The sequence below is a fragment of the Akanthomyces muscarius genome, chromosome 3 (genome assembly GCF_028009165.1).
Source record: "Akanthomyces muscarius strain Ve6 chromosome 3, whole genome shotgun sequence".
NCBI classification, from domain to species: Eukaryota; Fungi; Ascomycota; class Sordariomycetes; order Hypocreales; family Cordycipitaceae; genus Akanthomyces; species Akanthomyces muscarius.
In genome coordinates this window covers 1,098,094-1,118,182 of record NC_079243.1, presented here as the reverse complement: position 1 = coordinate 1,118,182, position 20,089 = coordinate 1,098,094, and the positions used below count along the sequence as shown (strand labels likewise).

The 20,089-nt window shown below is 50.8% G+C and overlaps 7 protein-coding genes across 7 annotated transcripts; 3 read left to right on the top strand and 4 right to left on the bottom strand.

Annotated features, from left to right (window-relative positions):
* Positions 1-5,693: 5,693 nt before the first annotated feature.
* On the top strand, positions 5,694-5,924 carry LMH87_001655 (uncharacterized protein; the record flags this gene model as incomplete). Its single annotated transcript, XM_056192965.1, has 1 exon — positions 5,694-5,924. The coding sequence occupies one exon, from the start codon at positions 5,694-5,696 to the stop codon at positions 5,922-5,924; it is 231 nt and encodes a 76-aa protein (XP_056050049.1).
* A 333-nt stretch (positions 5,925-6,257) lies between these two features.
* Positions 6,258-10,325, bottom strand: LMH87_001654 (uncharacterized protein; the record flags this gene model as incomplete). The annotated part of the gene is made up of 5 exons (XM_056192964.1): positions 6,258-9,090; positions 9,192-9,790; positions 9,836-9,890; positions 9,939-10,126; positions 10,188-10,325. 5 exons carry the CDS (start codon positions 10,323-10,325, stop codon positions 6,258-6,260), a joined length of 3,813 nt encoding a protein of 1,270 aa, XP_056050048.1.
* Positions 10,326-12,149: 1,824 nt separating this feature from the next.
* LMH87_001653 (uncharacterized protein) lies at positions 12,150-15,296 on the top strand (the record flags this gene model as incomplete). Its single annotated transcript, XM_056192962.1, has 7 exons — positions 12,150-12,245; positions 12,640-12,663; positions 12,885-13,006; positions 13,084-13,532; positions 13,580-13,878; positions 13,933-14,621; positions 14,684-15,296. 7 exons carry the CDS (start codon positions 12,150-12,152, stop codon positions 15,294-15,296), a joined length of 2,292 nt encoding a protein of 763 aa, XP_056050047.1.
* Positions 15,297-15,443: 147 nt separating this feature from the next.
* Positions 15,444-16,031, bottom strand: LMH87_001652 (uncharacterized protein; the record flags this gene model as incomplete). The annotated part of the gene is made up of 2 exons (XM_056192961.1): positions 15,444-15,956; positions 16,023-16,031. The coding sequence occupies 2 exons, from the start codon at positions 16,029-16,031 to the stop codon at positions 15,444-15,446; spliced, it is 522 nt and encodes a 173-aa protein (XP_056050046.1).
* A 378-nt stretch (positions 16,032-16,409) lies between these two features.
* On the top strand, positions 16,410-17,504 carry LMH87_001651 (uncharacterized protein; the record flags this gene model as incomplete). Its single annotated transcript, XM_056192960.1, has 2 exons — positions 16,410-16,656; positions 16,735-17,504. 2 exons carry the CDS (start codon positions 16,410-16,412, stop codon positions 17,502-17,504), a joined length of 1,017 nt encoding a protein of 338 aa, XP_056050045.1.
* Positions 17,505-17,830: 326 nt separating this feature from the next.
* On the bottom strand, positions 17,831-18,292 carry LMH87_001650 (uncharacterized protein; the record flags this gene model as incomplete). Its single annotated transcript, XM_056192959.1, has 1 exon — positions 17,831-18,292. One exon carries the CDS (start codon positions 18,290-18,292, stop codon positions 17,831-17,833), a length of 462 nt encoding a protein of 153 aa, XP_056050044.1.
* A 1,260-nt stretch (positions 18,293-19,552) lies between these two features.
* On the bottom strand, positions 19,553-20,023 carry LMH87_001649 (uncharacterized protein; the record flags this gene model as incomplete). The annotated part of the gene is made up of 1 exon (XM_056192958.1): positions 19,553-20,023. The coding sequence occupies one exon, from the start codon at positions 20,021-20,023 to the stop codon at positions 19,553-19,555; it is 471 nt and encodes a 156-aa protein (XP_056050043.1).
* Between the last annotated feature and the right edge of the window lie 66 nt (positions 20,024-20,089).

The following is a 20,089-nucleotide window of genomic DNA, read 5'->3' as shown; positions in this document are numbered from 1 at the left end:
CTTTATTTAAACTAGTAACGTGGTTAATAAGCGAGCGGCGTAGATAAGCGAGCGGCGTACCTCTACTAACCCTTTAACCTTTAATTATAAATAATTTAACCACACTATTAAAAAATATCAAAAACTAATTAGAATTCTCTTCCTTACTAGTTTCTATATTTATAATATAAGTATATATATTATATCTAGTCTAACTATATATACTATATTACTAATTATATATTTTAACCCTTACTTTATAATAACTATAAGCCTATATTTTATCCTTTACTTAACTATTTATATCTATCTACTCTTTTAAATCTCTTATATCTTATATAGAAAGAGATCTTTTAGTTTATAGCTTTATTTTTTTAGTCTACTAGTACTTACTAATTAGCTTATTTATAGCTTTAAGGCCTTATACCTAAATAGATATAAATATAACCTTATATATAATAGCTATTATACCTTTTTTAAAACTATTAAGTATATTAAGACTTTTAGTTAGAGAGCTATTTAGGTAATTAGTAATTTATTCTTTTAGAATTAAAGACTATAAAACTACTTTATTTACTATATTTAGTATCTAAAAGACCTAAGATCTAACTAATTTTAGATATAAGTTTAGAGGACTTAGTATTATAAACTTAAGTTTTAAGGTAGAAATAACCTTTTTAGGATTAAAAGGGGTAATTCTAGCGCCTTAAAAACCACCTTAGATATTTTCTTTTAGAATAGACTTATTAAAAGTATTAAAAAATATAAAAAAGAAGTCTTTTTTAGGAATATATATAATACTAGCTTTTATAAGATTTTTAATTTATTACTTATAAGCCTTTTTTAATAGACTAAAATAGCTAATATCTAAAAGCTAGAGTATATAAGAAGAATATATAGGTATATAAAGGGTAATAATGTTCTTTTTTTAGTAGAAAAGCTTAAAAGCAGTTAAGTAGTAACTTTTATAGCTATTTAGAATTAAGAGGTAATAATTACCCTCTTTTTAATCTTTTATATATTTATTAAAATACTTAATCTAATCTATACTAATTTTATTTATTATTTAACTATTTAAGCTTATATTAATATATTAATTTAAAAGTAGGCGTTTATTTTTATATTAAGGTATAAGGTGTTTTTAGCTTTTTACTATAATATATAGTAATATTATTAAGCTTTAGGAATTTACTACTTAAATTATAATAACTTATTCCTTATTACTAAACTATATTACTTTTACTTTTCTAACTTAATTAAAGCTTATAATAACTATTCCTATTATAATAAATCCTATTAAAAACCTAGTCTTATTAAAGTTATAAATATTAGACTTTATAATATTATATTTTATAATTATATTCTTTAAAAGTATAAACTAACTATAAATAATAATTAGATTTTTATATTTAACCCTTTAATAATTATATCTCTATTAAAAATATATAATAAGCTTTAGTTATTATTATATAAGGTTTTTTACTTAGTATACTCTAATATATTTATTACTATATTTAGCTAGTAGTTAGTTTACTATATCTTTTATATTTATATACTAAAAGGGAAGGCCTTATAAATCTAATTAGAGAATATATTTTATTATAGCTCTCTTTTTTAAATTAATAAGCTTCTTTAAATTAGTAGTATAATTATATTATAAGTTTTAGCTATTATATTAGTATTAGATAGTTATTATAGGGATATTATAGATCTTTATTACTTTATAGATACTTAATTTAAGTGATTTTTTAATAGTAGATAAGATAAGAATTATATTACCTTTTATAAAAGTGTTTTCTATAAGTTATTATTAAGTAATTATAATATAAAGATAATAGTTAGTATTTTATAGTAGAGGTGCGCCACTTACTTATCTATACTGCTTACTTATTAACTATATTATATTTAAATATAAAGTTTTAAAATTATAAGTCAATTAATTAATAAATATTAATAAATATAATTCTTTTTAAATATAAGTTAAAAAAGCTTTTTTTTATATAAAATTAAAAATATTTAAAAAATAAATAAATATAAATACTTAAATAAAAATAAAATATAAACTTATAATTATTATAAAATAAATATTAAAATATATAATTAATAATATAATATATATAATTAAATTATATTTAATATATATATTTATATTATAAATATAAAAACTAAAAAAAAAGTATTTTAATTAGTTTTAAATATTTTTTAATATTATAATTAAATTTAATAATTTAAAATTAATAAATTAATAAAAATATATATTTACTTATTTATATTTTCTTTATTAATTATTTTAAATATAATTAATTTCTAATCTTTAATTTAATATACTATTTAATTTCTAAGTTTATTTCTTTATTTTATTTATTTTAATTTAATAATATATATATAAACTTTAATTATAAAAATATATCTTCCTTTAATAGTTTTATTTATAATAAACTATTAGTATTTTAATTTATTATATTTTAAAAAATATTAAAAATAATTTAAAGTCTTAATAAGTATAATTTTCTTTAATTTTAAAAAAGGTAGATTCATAATAATAATAATCTAATAGAGTCTAGTATTAATATTAACTTAGGGACACTAAGCTTCTATTTAAATAATAGCCGCTACTAAGTAGAGTACGTCTAAAAGTCTTGGTGGTGTAGGGTGGACTAGCGGCCAGCGTGTTGTAAGTTTGCCTTTAAAAGCGGCATCCTAACCGGCAAAAAAGGCGTCATGTCCGCCCAAACTCGAGGCACATTTGCTACGAACCTGCAATTTTGGTGTAAAGCTCTGCACCAGCTGATCCGGTAGAAGAACAGGGCGTGTCGCACCCAGTGCCGCTGCAGTCAGCCGGCCCTGCATTCGAGAGACTCGGCAGTTGATTCTGTGCACTGCAAACTGGCCCCTGATTCTGTATTAGGGGAACGAAGATTGCGAGTTGCGGTCTGCAAGCTTGTTGTTTTTGCTTCTGCTACCAGCAGCTGTTGTCTCTGCAGGAAAACTCACAATTGTTCTTCCGCAAAAGGCTTGTTCCACTGACTTCTTGCGCTGCATTACATTTAGCTCGATTCGAAGACAACTAGGAGTAAGAGAACAGGCAAATGGCAACTTACATTGAGAATAGAAGCACTCGACAAAGATTCTAGCAGTAGACGCGGCGCAAGCTGCGGCATAGTTCTGCCAAGCCTTTTGTTTGTGGCTGTCGCCATAGTCACTAACCGACTTGATCACCAAGCAAGCTGCGTTCAGCTGAAAAATTCCAGAAGCCTCCATGTCAAAAGCAAGCACATTATATTCCTGCGCCAAACTATCCCTCAACTCAGGGCTTCGCATGACGATGTCACCCGAAGCGTAAGTCCCGACGTGAATAAGTTGCGGTCGAGTAGTATACGGCTGGCGGGGGCGAGCGTGCTCAATATCGCATCCGAGGACAGTGCAGCTCGCCAACCTTGCTCCTTCGCAATATCTTGGCGGGAAATCGTTGCACAGATTCGCTAGACAACCGTTGCGGTGGATGTGGTGGTACGCCGAACGCCAAATCTTCCGACTCTCCAGGGCACATACATTTCTTCTCGTCGAAGAAGTGCGCCATTGCCGCCCCCGAGCTGAGAGACAGCTCTTTCATGAAGTGGTCGGTGCCGAGGTAGCCCAGAATTTGCTGCAACTTCGAGCTTACACGCCACGGAGTTGCAGTTCTCAGCTGAGGCCCTTGTGGACCAAAGCGAGCTGCATGCATGTAGCCGACGATTGAGTTGCTAATGATCACATCGCCAAGGAAAATAGGCTCGGAGACGTTTTCCTCGTTGTTCAGGGGCTGAGGCACACCCCCGCAAACGCCGACCAGGAGGGTCAGCTCTATTTTGCCAAACTGTGCGTGTATATCCTGCATCACCAAGGCGGAGTCGACTATTCCGTACTCTGGGGGCTTCACAAGCAGCACATCATGTCCTGCAAGGGTCGCAGATAGATACCCATATTCCTTGCCGACATGAGGCACGGTGCGTGGGTTATGATCCAGAAGGTTGATCACAGCATCTAGCTCGAGCTTTAGCGCACATATGATGGCGATTGTGAACTTTTTATCATTCACCAACGGCACGCGAGTGTCAAGACGTGCAGAAGATGATGCTTCGCCATTTGTCGTGTTCTGCGTGCCATCGGTGCATGCATCTCTGGCTGCCGCCCCCCTAGATGGTTTGTCGGTCGATTACATTCCCTCGCTCTGGGTCCTTGCCACTCACATTTGTGATTTGGTCGAATCAACGGTAGTTCAGCAGTACTAAGACTGATTCACCCCGAGCCGGTGTGGCGTCTTTCCATCAGCGGATGCTCCCGGTGTATCGAGTGCCCGACTTTTTGCACGGGCGCTAAACGGACACTGCTTTGGGCGACGGCACCGGGGAAAGACATTTCGGACTTCTGCCGGAATATAGTTTTGCCATCATGCATGGTGGTTGTAATTAGTTGAAGAACCGCACCCTGCAGTAGTCGAGCATCTTGATTGGCGCAGGGAATCAGGCGGCGTTTGGAAGCCTGGCCTGACTTGGCGGCTGGGTTTCCCCTTTCTGTATCCGTATCAAGGCAAATGAGTTGCCCGGTTCTGTGGCGACAATCGGTTGAAAGACTCTACCCCCGAGAAAGGTTGTCGCAGACGAGATGCAGCTTACTGCGCAGGGCTGGACTTGCAAGTGGAATGACGAAATGTAAATTGTGAAAGGAATCGGGCGAACAGCGCTGAAGCTAGCTACTGCGAATTAGCAGGGGGTACATCCGGCGACGCGCTCTGGCTCATTCCACGTCTTATCCACAGTGGTTCTGAAAGCTGAAAAGATGATCTTACGCGAGGAGTGGTAAACTGGCTTTCGTGTATTTTGCAAACTGACTCGTCGAATGTAGTAATTGCTGAAACTTACTCCATAGATCACGGACAGACGACCCCCGACCAGCCGTGAAGAGCGGAGGGGGCAGCAATGGCTCGGTGTAAGACCTTGGCTCTTGGCAATCTGCGCCTAGGCGGGTGTTATTTGCTGTTATAGACCCCCGCTTGAGCTGGAAAAAAAAAAAATGGAAATAAAAAATGTAACGTCTTCCTAATTGAGTCCAATTCTAAAGGTTCTCCATCTCGGGCAGTCGGTATTGGTGCCAGCATCGTCACATTTGCACCAGAATCTCGGGGCCTAGGAACAGGGGCAAGAACACATTGATCTACGAGATCGCGCAAACCTGGCGTGAATTTACCAACAAAAAGAAAAAAAAGAAAAAAATAGAAAGAACGCCCATTCTCGGGGATACCTTTCGCGGCCAACGTCGCAGTTTCTCGTGAGTCTGAATCCGTGCAGATCGGCCCTGTCCGTAATGAGGCACATGCGTCGTTGTAATCCTTCGGGGAGTTTTGTATCGGACATACGGACACTTTCCAGCAATTAGACGACGGCAGGCTCGTTGAGGGTACCAATTTTTGCCCCTCTCACGATGCTGTGCGACCCCGCAGTGGTTACTGCCATTCGGTCGTTTCCTAGAATCGGTGCATCCGACAGCAGCATCGCGTAGCAGGGTAGGAAGTCACCGAGGCTGACACGAACCCAGGACCGCCTAAGGTACTTGAAAGATGCTGCCCAGCGGGTATATAAAGAAAGAGGATACCGTGGACTTTTGAATAGAGCAAAACATCACTTTACATCATTCTAACTCGCCCGAATAAATCTCCATCTTTTCAAGTCTCCAAAATGCAGTTCCTCACCCTCCTCTCCCTCGTCACCGCCGCCGCGGCCACGCAGATCAACACCGGCTGCGGCAACAACTACGGCAAGGAGGTATGCGCCGACGGCGGCGCCGGCAACCAGCGCGCGTACGTGGCCGTCTGCAACGACAAGCACATCTGGGCCGTCCGCCAGGCCTGCGGCAACCGCTTCTGCTGCAAGGACAAGTCGGGCGGCGGCGCGTACTGCGCGTGCTAAGTGCGATGGCGACGGGCGCAAGACGAAAATTAATAAATAAATAAATGGTATGTTGAGCCGTACATGTCTCAACATCAGAAGCTAACGAAAGAAGAAGACAGAATAGAATAAATGAAAACGATGAAAATGACACCACCTGACAATGCGATGTGACATTTGTAAACGGGTGTTAGTTTCTTGGGACGTGATCGCTAGTTAAGCATCAAGTTAGAAATAAACTCAACGTTGAATCAATTTGCGAGTATTCTCCGGCAATTGAAGTGGAAAGGCTTTAATAAATAGGAGTTGTTTATATGTACATCTATATATGAGAGAAGGAGATTTCAACCCGCTCTAAGCCTCGCGGTCCAGCGACTGCCCGAGCACCATTTCATAATACACGCCCTTTTGCGCAATGAGCTCCTCGTGCGTGCCGCGCTCGACAATGTGCCCCTTGCCAAACACCACAATCGTGTCGGCGTCGCGGATGGTGCTGAGGCGGTGCGCAACCGCAATCGTGGTGCGACCGGCCGCGGCGCGGTCCAGCGCCTCCTTGACCACCTTCTCCGACTCGGTGTCGAGCGCCGACGTGGCCTCGTCGAGGAGCAGCAGGCGCGGCGCGCGGATCAGCGCGCGCGCAATGGCGATGCGCTGCCGCTGGCCGCCCGACAGCGACAGGCCCTGGCTGCCGCAGGTGGTCCGCAGGCCGTCGGGTAGCGACGAGACAAACTCCCACACGTTGGCCTGCTGGCACGCGGATATAATGTCCGCCTCGGACGGCTCGCCGTACTCGATGCCGAGCGAGATGTTGTGGCGGATGGAGCCCTGGTAGAGCACGGGCTCCTGCTGCACGAGCGCAATGTCGCGGCGGTACTGCGAGCGGTCGTACTCCTTGGCGTCGAGGCCGTCGAGGCGCAGCTGGCCAGAGGTCGGGTCATAGAAGCGCTGCAGGAGCGCAATCATGGTCGACTTGCCGCAGCCCGAGGCGCCGACAAAAGCCACCATGCTGCCGGGCCGGATGCCAATGTCGATGCCGCGCAGGACCTTGAGGCTGGGGCGTAGCGGGTAGGCAAAGTGAATATTGTCGCAGATGACCTCTTTGCCCTTGATAGGTTCGTTGGACTTTTCCGCATCGCTGGGTTTCTGTTCGCTGTCGCTGTCGTAGAGAATGCGCGTGCGACGGAGGCGTAGGATGTAGTTGATGGCGGTGCCGGCCTTGGTGATGCTCGTGGTGTACTGGAAGAAGAGCGCGGCGGCCTCGCCGGAGAAGATGATGGCGATGAAGATGACGTAGAACTGCGACGTGGTGTACTCGCCGGTGGATACGAGCTGGCCGCCGTACCAGAACCCAAGACACATGACGAGCAGGGAAATGGACTGGCTGAGCGAGTAGAAGAACATTTTCCAGCCCAGGCCAGAAATGGCATTGGCGGCAATGTGCTGCAGCGAGTCGTGGTAGCGGGTGATGATGGCCTGCTCGAGGGCGAGGGAAGACACGGTGCGGATGCCCATGACGGCTTCCGAGGCAAGGCCGCTGCTCTTGGAGAAGCGATCGGCCGTGTCCGACTCAAACTTGAACTCAAGACGGATGCGAATGTAGCCGGATGCAATCAAGACGGGGAGTCCTCCGAGCGCGAGGACAAGACTGAGTTTCCATCCGTAGCAGAGAGCCAGGATGACGCTTGAGAGGACATTGACAACGGTGATGAGAATGAGGACGCAGTTGATCGACAGCAGCTCCTGCAGACTGGTCGGCTCAGACGCCACACGGGATACAAGCGCACCCGTGTTGTTCTCGGGCTTGTCGAAAAAGGTCATGTCCTGGCGGAGGGTGTTGTCAAAGATCTCGGCGCGGTAAAACTTCATGACGTGCTGCGCGATAAGATTGACGAGCCATCCAGAGATGGCGTAGGCGACGAGGTTGCCGAGCGCGACGACAAAGAACATGAGGGCGTAAAAGTTGGCCTTGGGGACGTTGATGGTGGTGAACGCATCCATGGTCTGCGCAAACAGCACGGCGAGCGCGGGATAGGTGGCGCCGCCGGCGATGCCACACAGCGAAATGATGAAAAGGTACCACCACAGCTCGGGCTGCTCCTTGACGATGATCCACAGTCCCATGAATAAGCCATAGCTAGGTCCCTTTTCGGCTTCCATTTGGACGCTCTGCGCGCCCGCTGATGCGCGTGAGGCAATGAGCTCAAGAGCTTCCTCGGGCTTGGCGTCCTCTCCACCATCGCTGTCTGTAGACGCATCGCCGTCGCCGAGATCTTGGGCACGGACCAAGGCTGCATACTTGCCGTTCATCTTGATGAGCTCAGAGTGGGTGCCGGTTTCAAGGACTTGGCCCTTGGACATGACGATGATCTGGTCGGCGGTGCGGATGGTGGAGAGACGGTGGGCAATAGCAATCATGGTTCGTCCTTTGCCGACATTGTTCAATGCTGTTTGGACAATCTTTTCGGCATTGGGATCCAAGGCACTGGTGGCTTCGTCGAGGAGGAGAACCTTGGGATTGGAAATGATGCTGCGCGCAATCACAATTCTCTGCTTTTGACCACCCGAGAGCGAGGCACCACGCTCACCAATCATGGTATCATAGCCGTTGGGTAGCTCAGAGATGAAATCGTGCGCGTAGGAAGATTTGCAGGATTCCTGAACGAGGCGTCGCTTTTCATCCTCGGGCAAGTCAATCATGGCGGTGCCGGACAGTCCATCGACTACATTCTGGTAGATGCTGCCAGTAAATAGGGTAGGCTCCTGCTGGACGAGGCGCATGCTGGTGCGCAGCCATTGAAGGTTGAGGTCTGTCAGTTTATGACCGTCGAGCATGATTTCACCAGCCGAGCTGGCATACCAGCGCTCCAGCAGGCCAAAGATCGTGCTCTTTCCCGAGCCGCTGGCGCCGACAAAGGCCGTCGTCTTGTTGGCGGGAATTTCGATGCTAAAGTTTTTGAGGATGGGCACGTCGGGGCGTGAAGGATAGGAAAAGTCAATGTTGGAGACTTTGATGTTGCCCTGGAAATCGGGAATGGTTTTGCCGGCGGTGGAGAGCGAGTCGACGGCGGATTGGCGATCGATGACGGCAAACATGTCGTGGGCGGCGGCGGCAGCCTTGGAGACGGCGACGGTTTGGGGAGCGATCTGGGTGAGGGCCTGGGCAGCGACCAGAACAGCAAAGATGACGCTGTGAAATCAGCATTGTACGAAAACCAACAGAGAAATAATGAAGAATAATCATGGAAAGAGGGAGGTGGAAAAAAAGCAAGACAAAGAACAGATACTCACGTTACAACTGTGCCAGGCTTGGTAATCTCACCGCTGGCGTACATGCGCATTCCTTGCCAAAAGGCCAGACCGTAGCCGGCAAAAATGCAAAAGAATTCAAAGGAAAAGAGAATGGCGTAAATGAGCGACTTTTTGTTGCCGACCTGGCGCGCTTCCTCGAGAATTTTGGTAAAGCGGCGGGAGAGCTTGGGAAAGGCCCAAAAGGCGTGAGCGGTGCGGATGGTGGCAAATGCCTCTTCGGCAATGGTGCCGGACTTGCTGTAAATGTCAAACATTTTGTACTCGTAGACCATGTCAAACATGACGCAGATGACAGTCACAAGAATGTTGACGGGGACAATGGAGATGACGATGAATGTCAGCTTCCACTGTACTACAAAAGCGACGACAAAGGCGGCGACAAAGGTGGATATGGCCTGGATGGTGATGCCTAGCTTCTCGGCGATGCCGTTGGTGATGAGGTTGCCATTCGTGGTGATCTGGCTGGAGATGGAGCTGGAGGGGGCGTCGAAGAAGGGAATTTCCTGGCGGAGTGTCTGCCGGACAAAGTCGACGCGCATCTTCTTGACGACGCGGATCGAGGTGATGGAAACGGCGACCTGGAATGTCAGCAAGGGACATGTGCGCGAATATTCTCTACTTACCGTCCAGATGTACGTCAAGACAAACTTTCCAATAAAGAGATGGATGAAAAAGAGGCTGTTGGAGTTAGTCGTTGTGTTTAAGACGTTGGTGTCAAGAACATACGCATAGTGCGCGACCTGCTTGCGGTACCCAGCAGGTGACAGGGTGCCGGCGACAAAGTCATTGAATACATTGACATATGCGCCAAAGACGACATCCATCAAGGGAAGAGCGGTACCCGAAGCAATCATGCAGAGAAAGGCAACGGCGTTGACGACCCACCCCTTGGTGTCGTTGTATTTGAAGACGCGCTGTCTCAGAGTTAGTAGGCCAACAGCTGCAGTGCAGAGTGAGACATGCTGGACGCCATACCAAGTAGTATTTGAACGATCCATCCTTTTTCTCTTCTTGTTCGTTTTCTGGTTTCTGTACTGACGTTTCCGTGACGGGTACGGCAGACTCAACAGGCGTCGAAGCCGTAGAAGGCGAACGTTCTTTTTGCTCCATCATCGTGAGTGGCGTGGAGGGCGGCTGTGGGGTAAAGACAGCAGAGAACCGAAGCTGAAGACGTTGACAACAACGACGGGTTGCTTGATCATATGTACATGGGAACTAAGCTGTTATAATCGGACACTGCCTCGATAGGCGCAACGGCTTGTTTTATTTAAGTAGTAAAACTGTGAGGACGGTAGGGCTATCCGAAGCTTGACAGCGGACGGACAGGCTACTGTGGAGACGGGGGCGGTTTAGCTTATTCTCTTCGGGTCCCTAGAACCCGGAGCCCTGGCTGGCGGATGGAGATGCATGGCGATGCGTCACTCGGCGGAGGATTGCGTGGAGATGATGGTACGGCAACCGAGATTGCGGGAACCATGGATGCGTGGCGTTGGGACGTACGTCGTAGGGCAGGGAACCGTTGTGGCGGATGCACAATGCCGCAGGGACTTGGGTTCTGAGTGGACGACGGGGCGTAGTTCTTGGCTTGGTGAATCGTGCATTGCGATCGAATTGGAGGCGAAATAGTTGAATGGGTGGAGATGGTAAAGATACGTAGAGGTCGGGGTATGCGCAGCACAAAATGGTATAATTGGCGGTTTCGAGGACTCTACTCCGGAGTGTATTGTATGTTGGTGGCGGCAAACACTCCGGGTTTAAAGTTGAAACTTACGACGAATAAAGCCTGCACTGTCGTACGGCATGATGGACGAATTTTCGCATTCACAAATATGCGTGCGTGACGAAGACTGCCAAGATTCTGATAAGCATAATCAATGCCCCTTCATGATAGCACGGAGTAGCGGTTTGATACTTATCATGCCGTCTCCCATTTTGGGTTCGCCGATGCATCTCCGTTTGCACGCCGCCGAACTGCCAGTGCAGCTGCCGCGTGCTTGACTGCCAGCTGCGCACCAAACCCAAAACAGCCTAGCCTCGTCGGGGTCCGCGGCCGCCGCGGTGCCCGGTTGCACCGTATATTGGCCAGGCAGAGCCAGTCTCGTGCCTTTTTGCGCTTCTGCTTCTGTCTCTGCCTCTGTCTTGGACACTCGACCCGACCGGACTGACTGCAAAGAGAACAAAGGGCCAACCTTTTTTTTATTTTATTTCGACGTTACCTTTTGGCTGGCAACCAACACACCAACGCCTTCAACAGCGGAGCTTCCCCAAACGGGACACCCACACTCGGCCAGCTCGCAGTTCTCTTGACTCAGTTCAGCCACGAATTGCACCTGAGCCACAGCCCAGCCATCCAGTGCCAGGCCAAGTTATCTCGCCTGGTCTGTCACCGGACGGATACCAGCTCCAGCTCCGTTACTCGGCGCCCCTCTTCCGGCACATGGATATTTTTCTTTTCTATTTTTAAACTATTCATCGTCTTCTGCTTCACCAGTCTTTCTAGAAGCTCTCATCCGCCGTTGCCTCTTGTTCGCATTCGACACTCGACACTTGACTCTGCGTCATCTTGCATCAGTACCACGCCCTCACTCACTCACGCTCACCACTCACACACCCCCAAGTTGGCTTCCTCACGCCCACCCCCGTCGAGTATGCGTGTTGGCTTGGGCTAGCTGCATTCACCTACATCGTCCAACCGGCGTTTCTCTTTCTCTTCATTTTATAGCTGGCGGCTTTACGCCCACTCGTTCTGCCCCGTTATGCCGTTGTTCAACGCCGCTCGGTCCCAAGCTTTCCATCTGAATTCTACAACGACGGCTTGCAACCTGTGCACAGTCTAGTGCGACTCTAAAAACAGGGCCATTGTTGCATCGCTGCTTTACTGCATCCGTACAGCCGAATCCTGTGCCAGTCGCGGCCTGTTCACGTTGATCCCACGCCATGCAGCAAAATACGCCTCAGCAGCCGCAGGTTCTCATGGTCGGCCCCGCTGCCGCCAGCGCCGCCGCTGCTGATGATGGCTCTGGCCGTCGAGCGGTATGATACCCCCGTCCCCTTCGTATTATTGTTACATCATTTCTTTAAAACATTTTTTTTTTCTTTTTTTGCCCTGCCTCTCGTCTAGTCCTACACCCCGTTCATCACTTTCGCACGCCCTTGTTGATCCTTTCCACTTTCACCCCCATCTTCATCTATACCACGGAGTGCATCACCATAGCTTCATTCCTAGTGTTGCACTGCCAAAAATTCCCTCTTCCACCAGCTGTGCTAAATCCCGCACTGAAGCTATCCTGCTAAGCCGTAGTGCCCTGTTCGCCGTCTGCGCAAGGCTGGGATCGTCAAGAGCTCGCTGTTATATCCCTCATCCTGCATATAAAAGCGCCAATTTGCCTCCAAGACCTCTGCTAACCTGCTCACTTCCTGCTCATAGTGCGACCAGTGCCGTCTCCGCAAGGTACGTTCCGCTATTTATTGCTTTAGTACTCCCTCATTCTTCTCCTCTCCCGCCACTGTCACCTTGTCTCAGACAACCTTTAAGCCGCTGCCATGATCGGTGGTTCTTCTGATTCCGACTTTTGCTTCAAGGTTGGCGCCACAGTGTCACCAGTTCCCCTTGCCAAGCGCATCATCACAAGTAATCATAACCGGGGGCTTGACTAACAAGCTTGCTGCCAGATTCGCTGCGACAAGGACTGGCCTTGCGCCAATTGTCGAACAGCCAAGCGACCATGTACATCCACTGGTGCTGGCCAACGCCCCAAAGAACCCCGTCAACGTGTTCTCATCTCTTCTCAATAGTATGTTGTCTATACCATGCTGCACGCAATGAACGCCATCGTTGTTGCGACATCCTCTTTCTTACTAACCATCCCAGTGAGCGCAAGATTGACCAAATAGAGTCGCGCCTCGGGAGCATCGAGACGCTTCTCAAGAATCTCTCCATGTCGGGCGTCCCCAGCGACGCAACCAGCCGCATCATCTCCACTCCGCAAACGGGAAGCAGCGGCCCGACATGCGAGTCCACGGCCGATTTTGACAGCAGCGAGGAGGACGCAGCTTTTGGCGGCGACTCGGGCCTGACCGTTCACACAGCTTTTGCCAGCGAGTTCCTCGAGCGCGCCGTCAAACGGACGTCGCTCCGTTCGGCCAATCCTAAAATGGAGGCGGCCCTGGCGAATCTTGGCCAGCTCGTCGAGATGCAGCAGAGCCGTCCGGAGCACCGGCCCCGATTTCCGCTGCAAAGAGCTGTTCCGCCTGGTGGTGTTTCCAAACTGCCTCTGCCACCCATGGCTTTGGTCGTTGAGCTGCTCAAGAAAAATAAAGGTATGTACCATAAACAGGATCTAGTATTGCCGCGCTGACAATCCTAGGCTCTCCGGTTACTCTATTCACAATCATGTGTGACTTGGTTGGCGTCACTGACATTACGACCCTGTGTCGAGCCGTGTACTTTCCCACCGAAGACGTGTCTGATGCCACATTTGCTGTCGTCAGCGCTCTTCTCTACAACTTGTTCCTGGAGCAGCACTCCCTCTCTTCAGATCCAGCTGTGAGGGAGGAGTACAACCGCCATTTCCAATTATGCCGCGCAAACCTTGAAACGACACTTGCCAACCTACCCATGCTCTTATCCGCAAAGATTGACAATGTTCAAGCACTGTTACTCGGGGTAAGCGCTCAGTATCTCATCTTTCAAACGAATCAATCGCGCTAACTGCAGCAGAGCCTCTATGCCGTCGACGTCTCCCGCCCGACCGTCGCCTGGCACTTTGCTTCCGCCGGCGCCCAGCTCTGCCTCACCGGCGGCTTCCACCGCCAGGACAGCCTCGCGCACGACCCGCCGGAAATATCGCGTATCAAGCGCATCCTCTTCTGGCACATCTACACCCTTGACAAGGGTCTCGGCCTGCGCCTCGGCCGCGCCTCCGTCATCCACGAATGCGACATTGATATTCCCCGCGTCTTCGAGTTTGATCTTCTCGACTCTGGCGGCGCCGACACCGTGCCGACCATGTGGGTCGAAATCTCGGGCCTGCAGAGCGTCATCTATGAGCAGCTGTACAGCCCCGCGGCGCTGCACTGTCCGCAGGAGGAGCTGGTGCAGCGCGCGCGCGCCTTGGCCGAGCAGTGCCACAAGCTCGGTGTGCGTGGCGACCAGGCGCGTAGCAACGCATACAGCTACATCAAGCAGATGAACATTTCGGACGTGGTGGATGTGTTTATTCGTGGTGACGAAGTGCAGTACTACGTTACGCAGACGCTCATCTACAGAGTCATCCCGGCGCCGGAGCGCTCTGTGAGTCGCTTCTGCGACGAGTGTTTGGAGGCAGCACGCAGGGCCATGAGTGCGCACCAAGACTGCGCGCGCTTAATAGACCTCGGGAGTTTTGTCAAGACCATCTACGTCCACTGGTAAGAGGACAGCCCGGAATTGTTCAACTGTCTTAAGTCATGTTGCTAACTGTATTGACCAGGAACCTCCTCCTCACACCATTTGCCCCCTTCTTCGTGCTCTTCTGCTACGTTATCGAAACGTCCTCGGCCGACGACCTCAAGATCCTCAAGGAGTTCGTGGCCTCGCTCGCCCTCGCGCGGGACTCGTCCGAGGCGGTGGAGAAGCTGTACCGGCTGTGCCAGGTCATGTACGACGTGCTGACGCTGTACGTCGAGGCCAAGTCGTCGCAGCAGCAGCAGGACAGCACCGGCGGCGGCAGCCACGGCGGCGTCGTGCCCATCGGGGACGAGTTTGAAATGTACCTCAGCCAGCTCGGCCTCATGCCCATGGAGGACCAGGCCATGACGGGCCACGATGCGAGCGCAGCGGGCGTCCAGGGTGGGACGACGACGGCGGCTGGTGGGGGCCAGGTGCCGCACAATCCGCAGGTCGCGCAGATTGCGGACTGGTTCGTCAACAACCGCAACATGATGGGCCTGCTGGAGGAGGACCTGTCGCACATTGAGTCCTACCGCTGGCTGCAGCCGGGGGCGGCGCATCTGCAGCAGCAGCAACAGCAGCAGCAGGCGGGACAGGTGCCGGGTGCGGGAAGCGGTCCGGTGCATGGACACCATCATACCGGTTCCATGTAAGAGTTGTCTTTCTGTTGTAAGAAAACATCTTCCTCTTGTAATGATAATGATGTCGGATTGAGATACCAAAAAGTATGCCATTTTTTTTTCAAAAAAAAATTGAATCAAGTTCGTTTCATAATCGTGATTGATCTCGTGAGAAAAGTCTCAATCGGTCGGGTATCTCGGATCGTACATTTCGTAGCCTTCGTCTTCGGTATCGCTCTCGCCCAGCATCCCCAGCGAGGGCTTCGTCGTCACAGCTTCAGGCTGCACCGGCGCCGTCTTCACCCCATCCCCGACCGCCTTCTTTTGCTGTGCTTGCCCCTCTGCTGCCGCCGCTGCCGCTGCCGGCGCCATTGTGCTTTTGAATCCGCTCTTCTTGAAGCCGCCCTTTTTGAAGCCCCCTCCTGTCGTGGTGCCGCTGCTGCCGTCGGGCACCTTGATGCTCACGAGGCCGTCGGCTTTCGCCTCGGCTCTTCGCGCGCGCTCGGCCGCGCCGGGGTCGCGCACCATGGCCTTCATGTCCTTGAGGCGCTGCTTGTGCGAGTGGTCGTAGCTGCCGAGGTGCGCCTCGTAGTCGTTCATCCGAGCGTAGCCCTTGGCGCAGAGGGCGCAGTAAAAGGACTTTTGGGCGTCGCGCGCCGCGGCCGTCGCGGCGGGTGGGAGTGTCTGATGACGCTACGGATGAGGCATTAGTGATAAGCGGGGGCAAGGGTGGGATAGATGAGGAGTAGGACGGCATACCGGAGGCATTTTGGGATGGTGAATGGACAATGTGGTGAGTTGAAGGTTTTGGTGTTTGCGGGAGCTTGACGAGCCGCTGAAGCGCGGGCCGCGGCTTCAGTGGATACGACCGCTGCAGCGGGGCGTTTCAGTGCGCTGCCGTCCACTGACAGCGCTGCAGTTGCTGCTGACGGTGGCCTGAGGACCCCTGTAGCTTTTTTTGGTGAGGCTCTCCCCACAATCGGAGGTTGAGACGCCGGGGCGACGACACGGAATCTGGACCTCCCTCAACAACGTCATTACCTTGCAAACCCTTCCCTCTGCGACTCTTTCCAAGGACTACGACACCGGCGCCAGCGCACGACAAACAGAGTGGCAATCGCGCCTCTTCAGTCGCAGTCATTCGCCATGGACGACTCCCACACCAGGCAGTCGCTCAACCACCGCGCGTCGGAGCAGACGCTCATCTCCCTGCTCGAGCTCGACCCGTCGCCGATTGACTCGCCCACGCCGTCCGACGAGAAGCAGCTCCACGAGAGCATCGAGACGGACGACTCAGACACCATCATGGCCAAGTCGTCCGACTCGGCGTCGCTCCGAACCACAGACGGCCCCGGCCTCGGCAACCACAGCGGGCACGGCTCCATCTTCTACCGTACGCGCCTCTTTCCACCACGCTCTCCCATCTCAGCATCTCAAGCTCCGTTACTGACACCCCAACCCTCCCCCGTAGTCTCCCGAATCCAACGCTACTCCAGCTACGCCATGTCCGTCTTCACCTCGCTGCACCTCGCCAACGTGTCCCTCATCCCCGCGGTCCAGCGCTCCGTGCCCTCGTCCGAGACGTACCTGCTCATGACGCGCGAGATCTACCAGACGACGCTCGCCGAGCCGCTGCTCGTCGCGCTGCCCGCGCTCCTGCACGTCGGATCCGGCATCGCGCTGCGGCTGCTCCGGCGGCGGCAAAACATGCGTCGCTACGGCGGCGCCACGCCCGCCATGTACGCGCTGCACCGCTCGCAGACGGGCGCCGCGGCTATGACGCTCTGGCCGCCTCTGAGCTACATCTCCCTCTCGGGTTACGCATTCACCATCTTCTACGCCGCGCATGTATGCGTGAATCGGGTGCTGCCGCTGGCGGTCGACGGGGACAGCTCGAATGTCGGCCTAGCGTACGTAGCGCATAGCTTCGCGAGACATCCCGTAGTGGCGGGCGTGGCGTACGCGGGGCTGATTGTGCTGGGCACGGGGCATATGGTCTGGGGCATGGCCAAGTGGTGGGGGGTCGCGCCGTCGACGGAGGGCTGGCAGAGCAGTAGTGTGGTGGTGGACAAGAAGACGAAGAGGAGGCGGAGGAATAGGTGGTTGCAGGTGCAGGGCGTGGTGCTGCTGGGGGTGGCGGCGTGGGCGGTTGGCGGGCTGGCGGTGGTGGCGAGGGGAGGGCTTCAGGATGGATGGGTGGGAAAGGTGTATGATGATATGCTTGCGAGAATTGGGCTGTAAAGGGTGGAAGCTGTACGATGATATGTGTGCGAGTGGACGGCAAACGAGCCGAGTCTGCATTTCTGGAGTCGGCATGGGGATAGATACACACGCAGCGTTTCTTTTGTGTCCTCGATAGAGGTTCTTCCTATACCCGTGCTACACACGTACGATACGCTCAGTCATAGAATATACAAGACGTGATTTATTCATTCTTATTCGTTTAGCCTTGAAGACGTGTAGAGCCCAGAGGCTCGGCTGCTGGAAGACAAGCCCGCGTCAACTACAACCGCAGTTCAAATTTGACCCTTTGTCGACAGGAGCAAGGGTAGACTATCCGCCCTCGCTCACCAGCTGCACGTAACCTCAGCCGTCGGCCACGCCTCCCACTTTTCGTTGGCGCAGACATAGCCATGGTCGATGGAGTAGCACGTCTTGCGGCCGCCGTCGTCGATCCAGTGCCCGCGGCGGCTGCGCCAGTCGAGGCACACGCGGTGCGACACGCCGCAGGGGGTGATGACGGCGCAGCCGTCCTCCGAGACGTCCCAGGTGGAGCAGCCGCAGCGGCCCTGCCATCGGAGGATATAGCGCCATCCAAGTAAGTCCCTGGTGCTCAGTAGGTCGAGCCCGAAGCTGTTGTCCGGGCAGTCGCCCTGCTCGCAGGCCGACAGAGGCTCGAGCGTGGACAGCTCATCCGGGGGTTGCTGCTGCTGCTGCTGCTGCTGCTGCTGCTGCTCGAGTGGGGAGCTCAGGGCTTGTCCAGAAAGGAGCACGAGTCCGAGAACGGTGTTGACTAGTTCGAGCTTCATGTTGAGTGGCGAACTTTGGGCGGCTGCTCAAGATGAGGGTGTTAGTACAATGCAAGGCTTGGAAGCTGGACAGTGGAGGGAAAATGACTGACAGTTGAAGATTAGACGAGGTTTTGTCTGTCTCAAGGACAAGCTGTGGCTTCGTAATGCTTCTTCATCCTGTCTGGCATTTTCGGCGCATCCCGGCCCTTATATGTCGCATCGTCTGCTCATCGTACAGGTTGCCTCGCTCTTCTTCAGCAAGAAGGGCTTGTTTCGGGTACTTTCGTATTCTAAAGATGTAGGGCTGAAAGAAGACAACTCGTCAAAGTGGAATTTTATAACAGGTGCCCTATTTTGGGCAACAAAGTTCGGCGAGATTTTGCAGCGGCTCGTAAGGGCCAGGCGCAGACACGAGCGTTGCATATTGCATGGGCTCGACTCAATATTAGGACTGGAGACTGCAGCTCAGCAGCGTGGAGGCGCACTTTATTGAATCCGCGAGATGCAATACCCGGCTTGGCGAGTCTATATTCTCCGCGCTGACGTTTCACCGCAGCAGAAATCTCTACCCAGCTTTTGATCTTGCTAGTCACCGGGCTTGGAAAGTGCACGGCTAGGCCCCAGCCTATCGTGTGTGTGGCAGGGTCAGGGAAAAGCCACGCAGTACAGAAGTGCTCAATTAGAGCCCAGGACTTTTGCATTTAGACGAGCTGTATCACCTGGTGTGCTGCATGCCTGAGGATTGACCGCAGGTTGGTTTCTGCAGCTCTACTACACAGTCGGTCCCGCGGGCCGAAGGTTGCTGGTGTCGGAGACGACTTGTACCATGACACCGCATTTGAACAGTCAAGCCACAACTGCAACCTTCCTTCCGCTCGGTGCAACCGAGAAAAAAGACTCAAGTAGCATGGGGCAGAAATCGATAGCCAAACGAGGCGTGATAGTCTCGACCCCTCGAGCAACACGGCGTTGCTGTAGCCGGTCCCGCGGACGTGGCTATAAATAGTGTTCAAATTAGTGTATCTAAGATCCGTTTCTCCCCAAGCACTCGCACGGGGTATCTAGGACTCTAGCAATTTACACTGTGTCTTCCAATGCATCACTTCTGATCCCCATGCTATACGCGCATGGTGCATCAGATCCTAGCATGTTTTGAGTGTCAGTTTTTAAGCATCGATGCTTATATATCATAAAGCAGCTTATAATTGTTAAAAGAGTATAAGCATGAAATCTACGAATAAAGTAGGTTGAACTATGTCTGTCCGGCGTGGGCTGTCGCTACCAAGTGCAAGCGACCTCAATCTTCGGCCACGCCAGCCACGTCTGGCGACAGATATAATCGCTGCTGAGATACCAGCACGTCTTATGCCCGCTGGGATCGATCCAGTGCCCGCGACCGCCGTGCCAGTCAAAGCACACCGAGTGCCTGCCCGTGCAGGTCGTGAAGCTCCTGCAGCCGTCGGCGAAGACCTGCTCCTTGTGGCAGCCGCACACGCTCTGCCAGCGGAGAAAGTATAACCAGGTACGGAAGGGCTCCGTGTACATGCTTATGATGTCGACGCCGAAGCGCGTGTCGGGACAGTCGCTCTGGTGGCAGCCCGACCGAGCCAGATGCAGGGACAGAGTGTCGGTGTCGACCGTGGAGTTAAGCGGCGCGGCCAAGGCCGTGGCGTTGAGCGGCGAGGCCAGAGATGGCCGTCCAGCCAGCAGGAGGCCAACAGCCGTAGCTTTGTGAAACTTGGGTTTCATGTTGTATTAGTCTTTGGTTTGCGTGTCTGCAAGTTGTGGTATTGGTGGTAAGCGTGCAATTCGAAA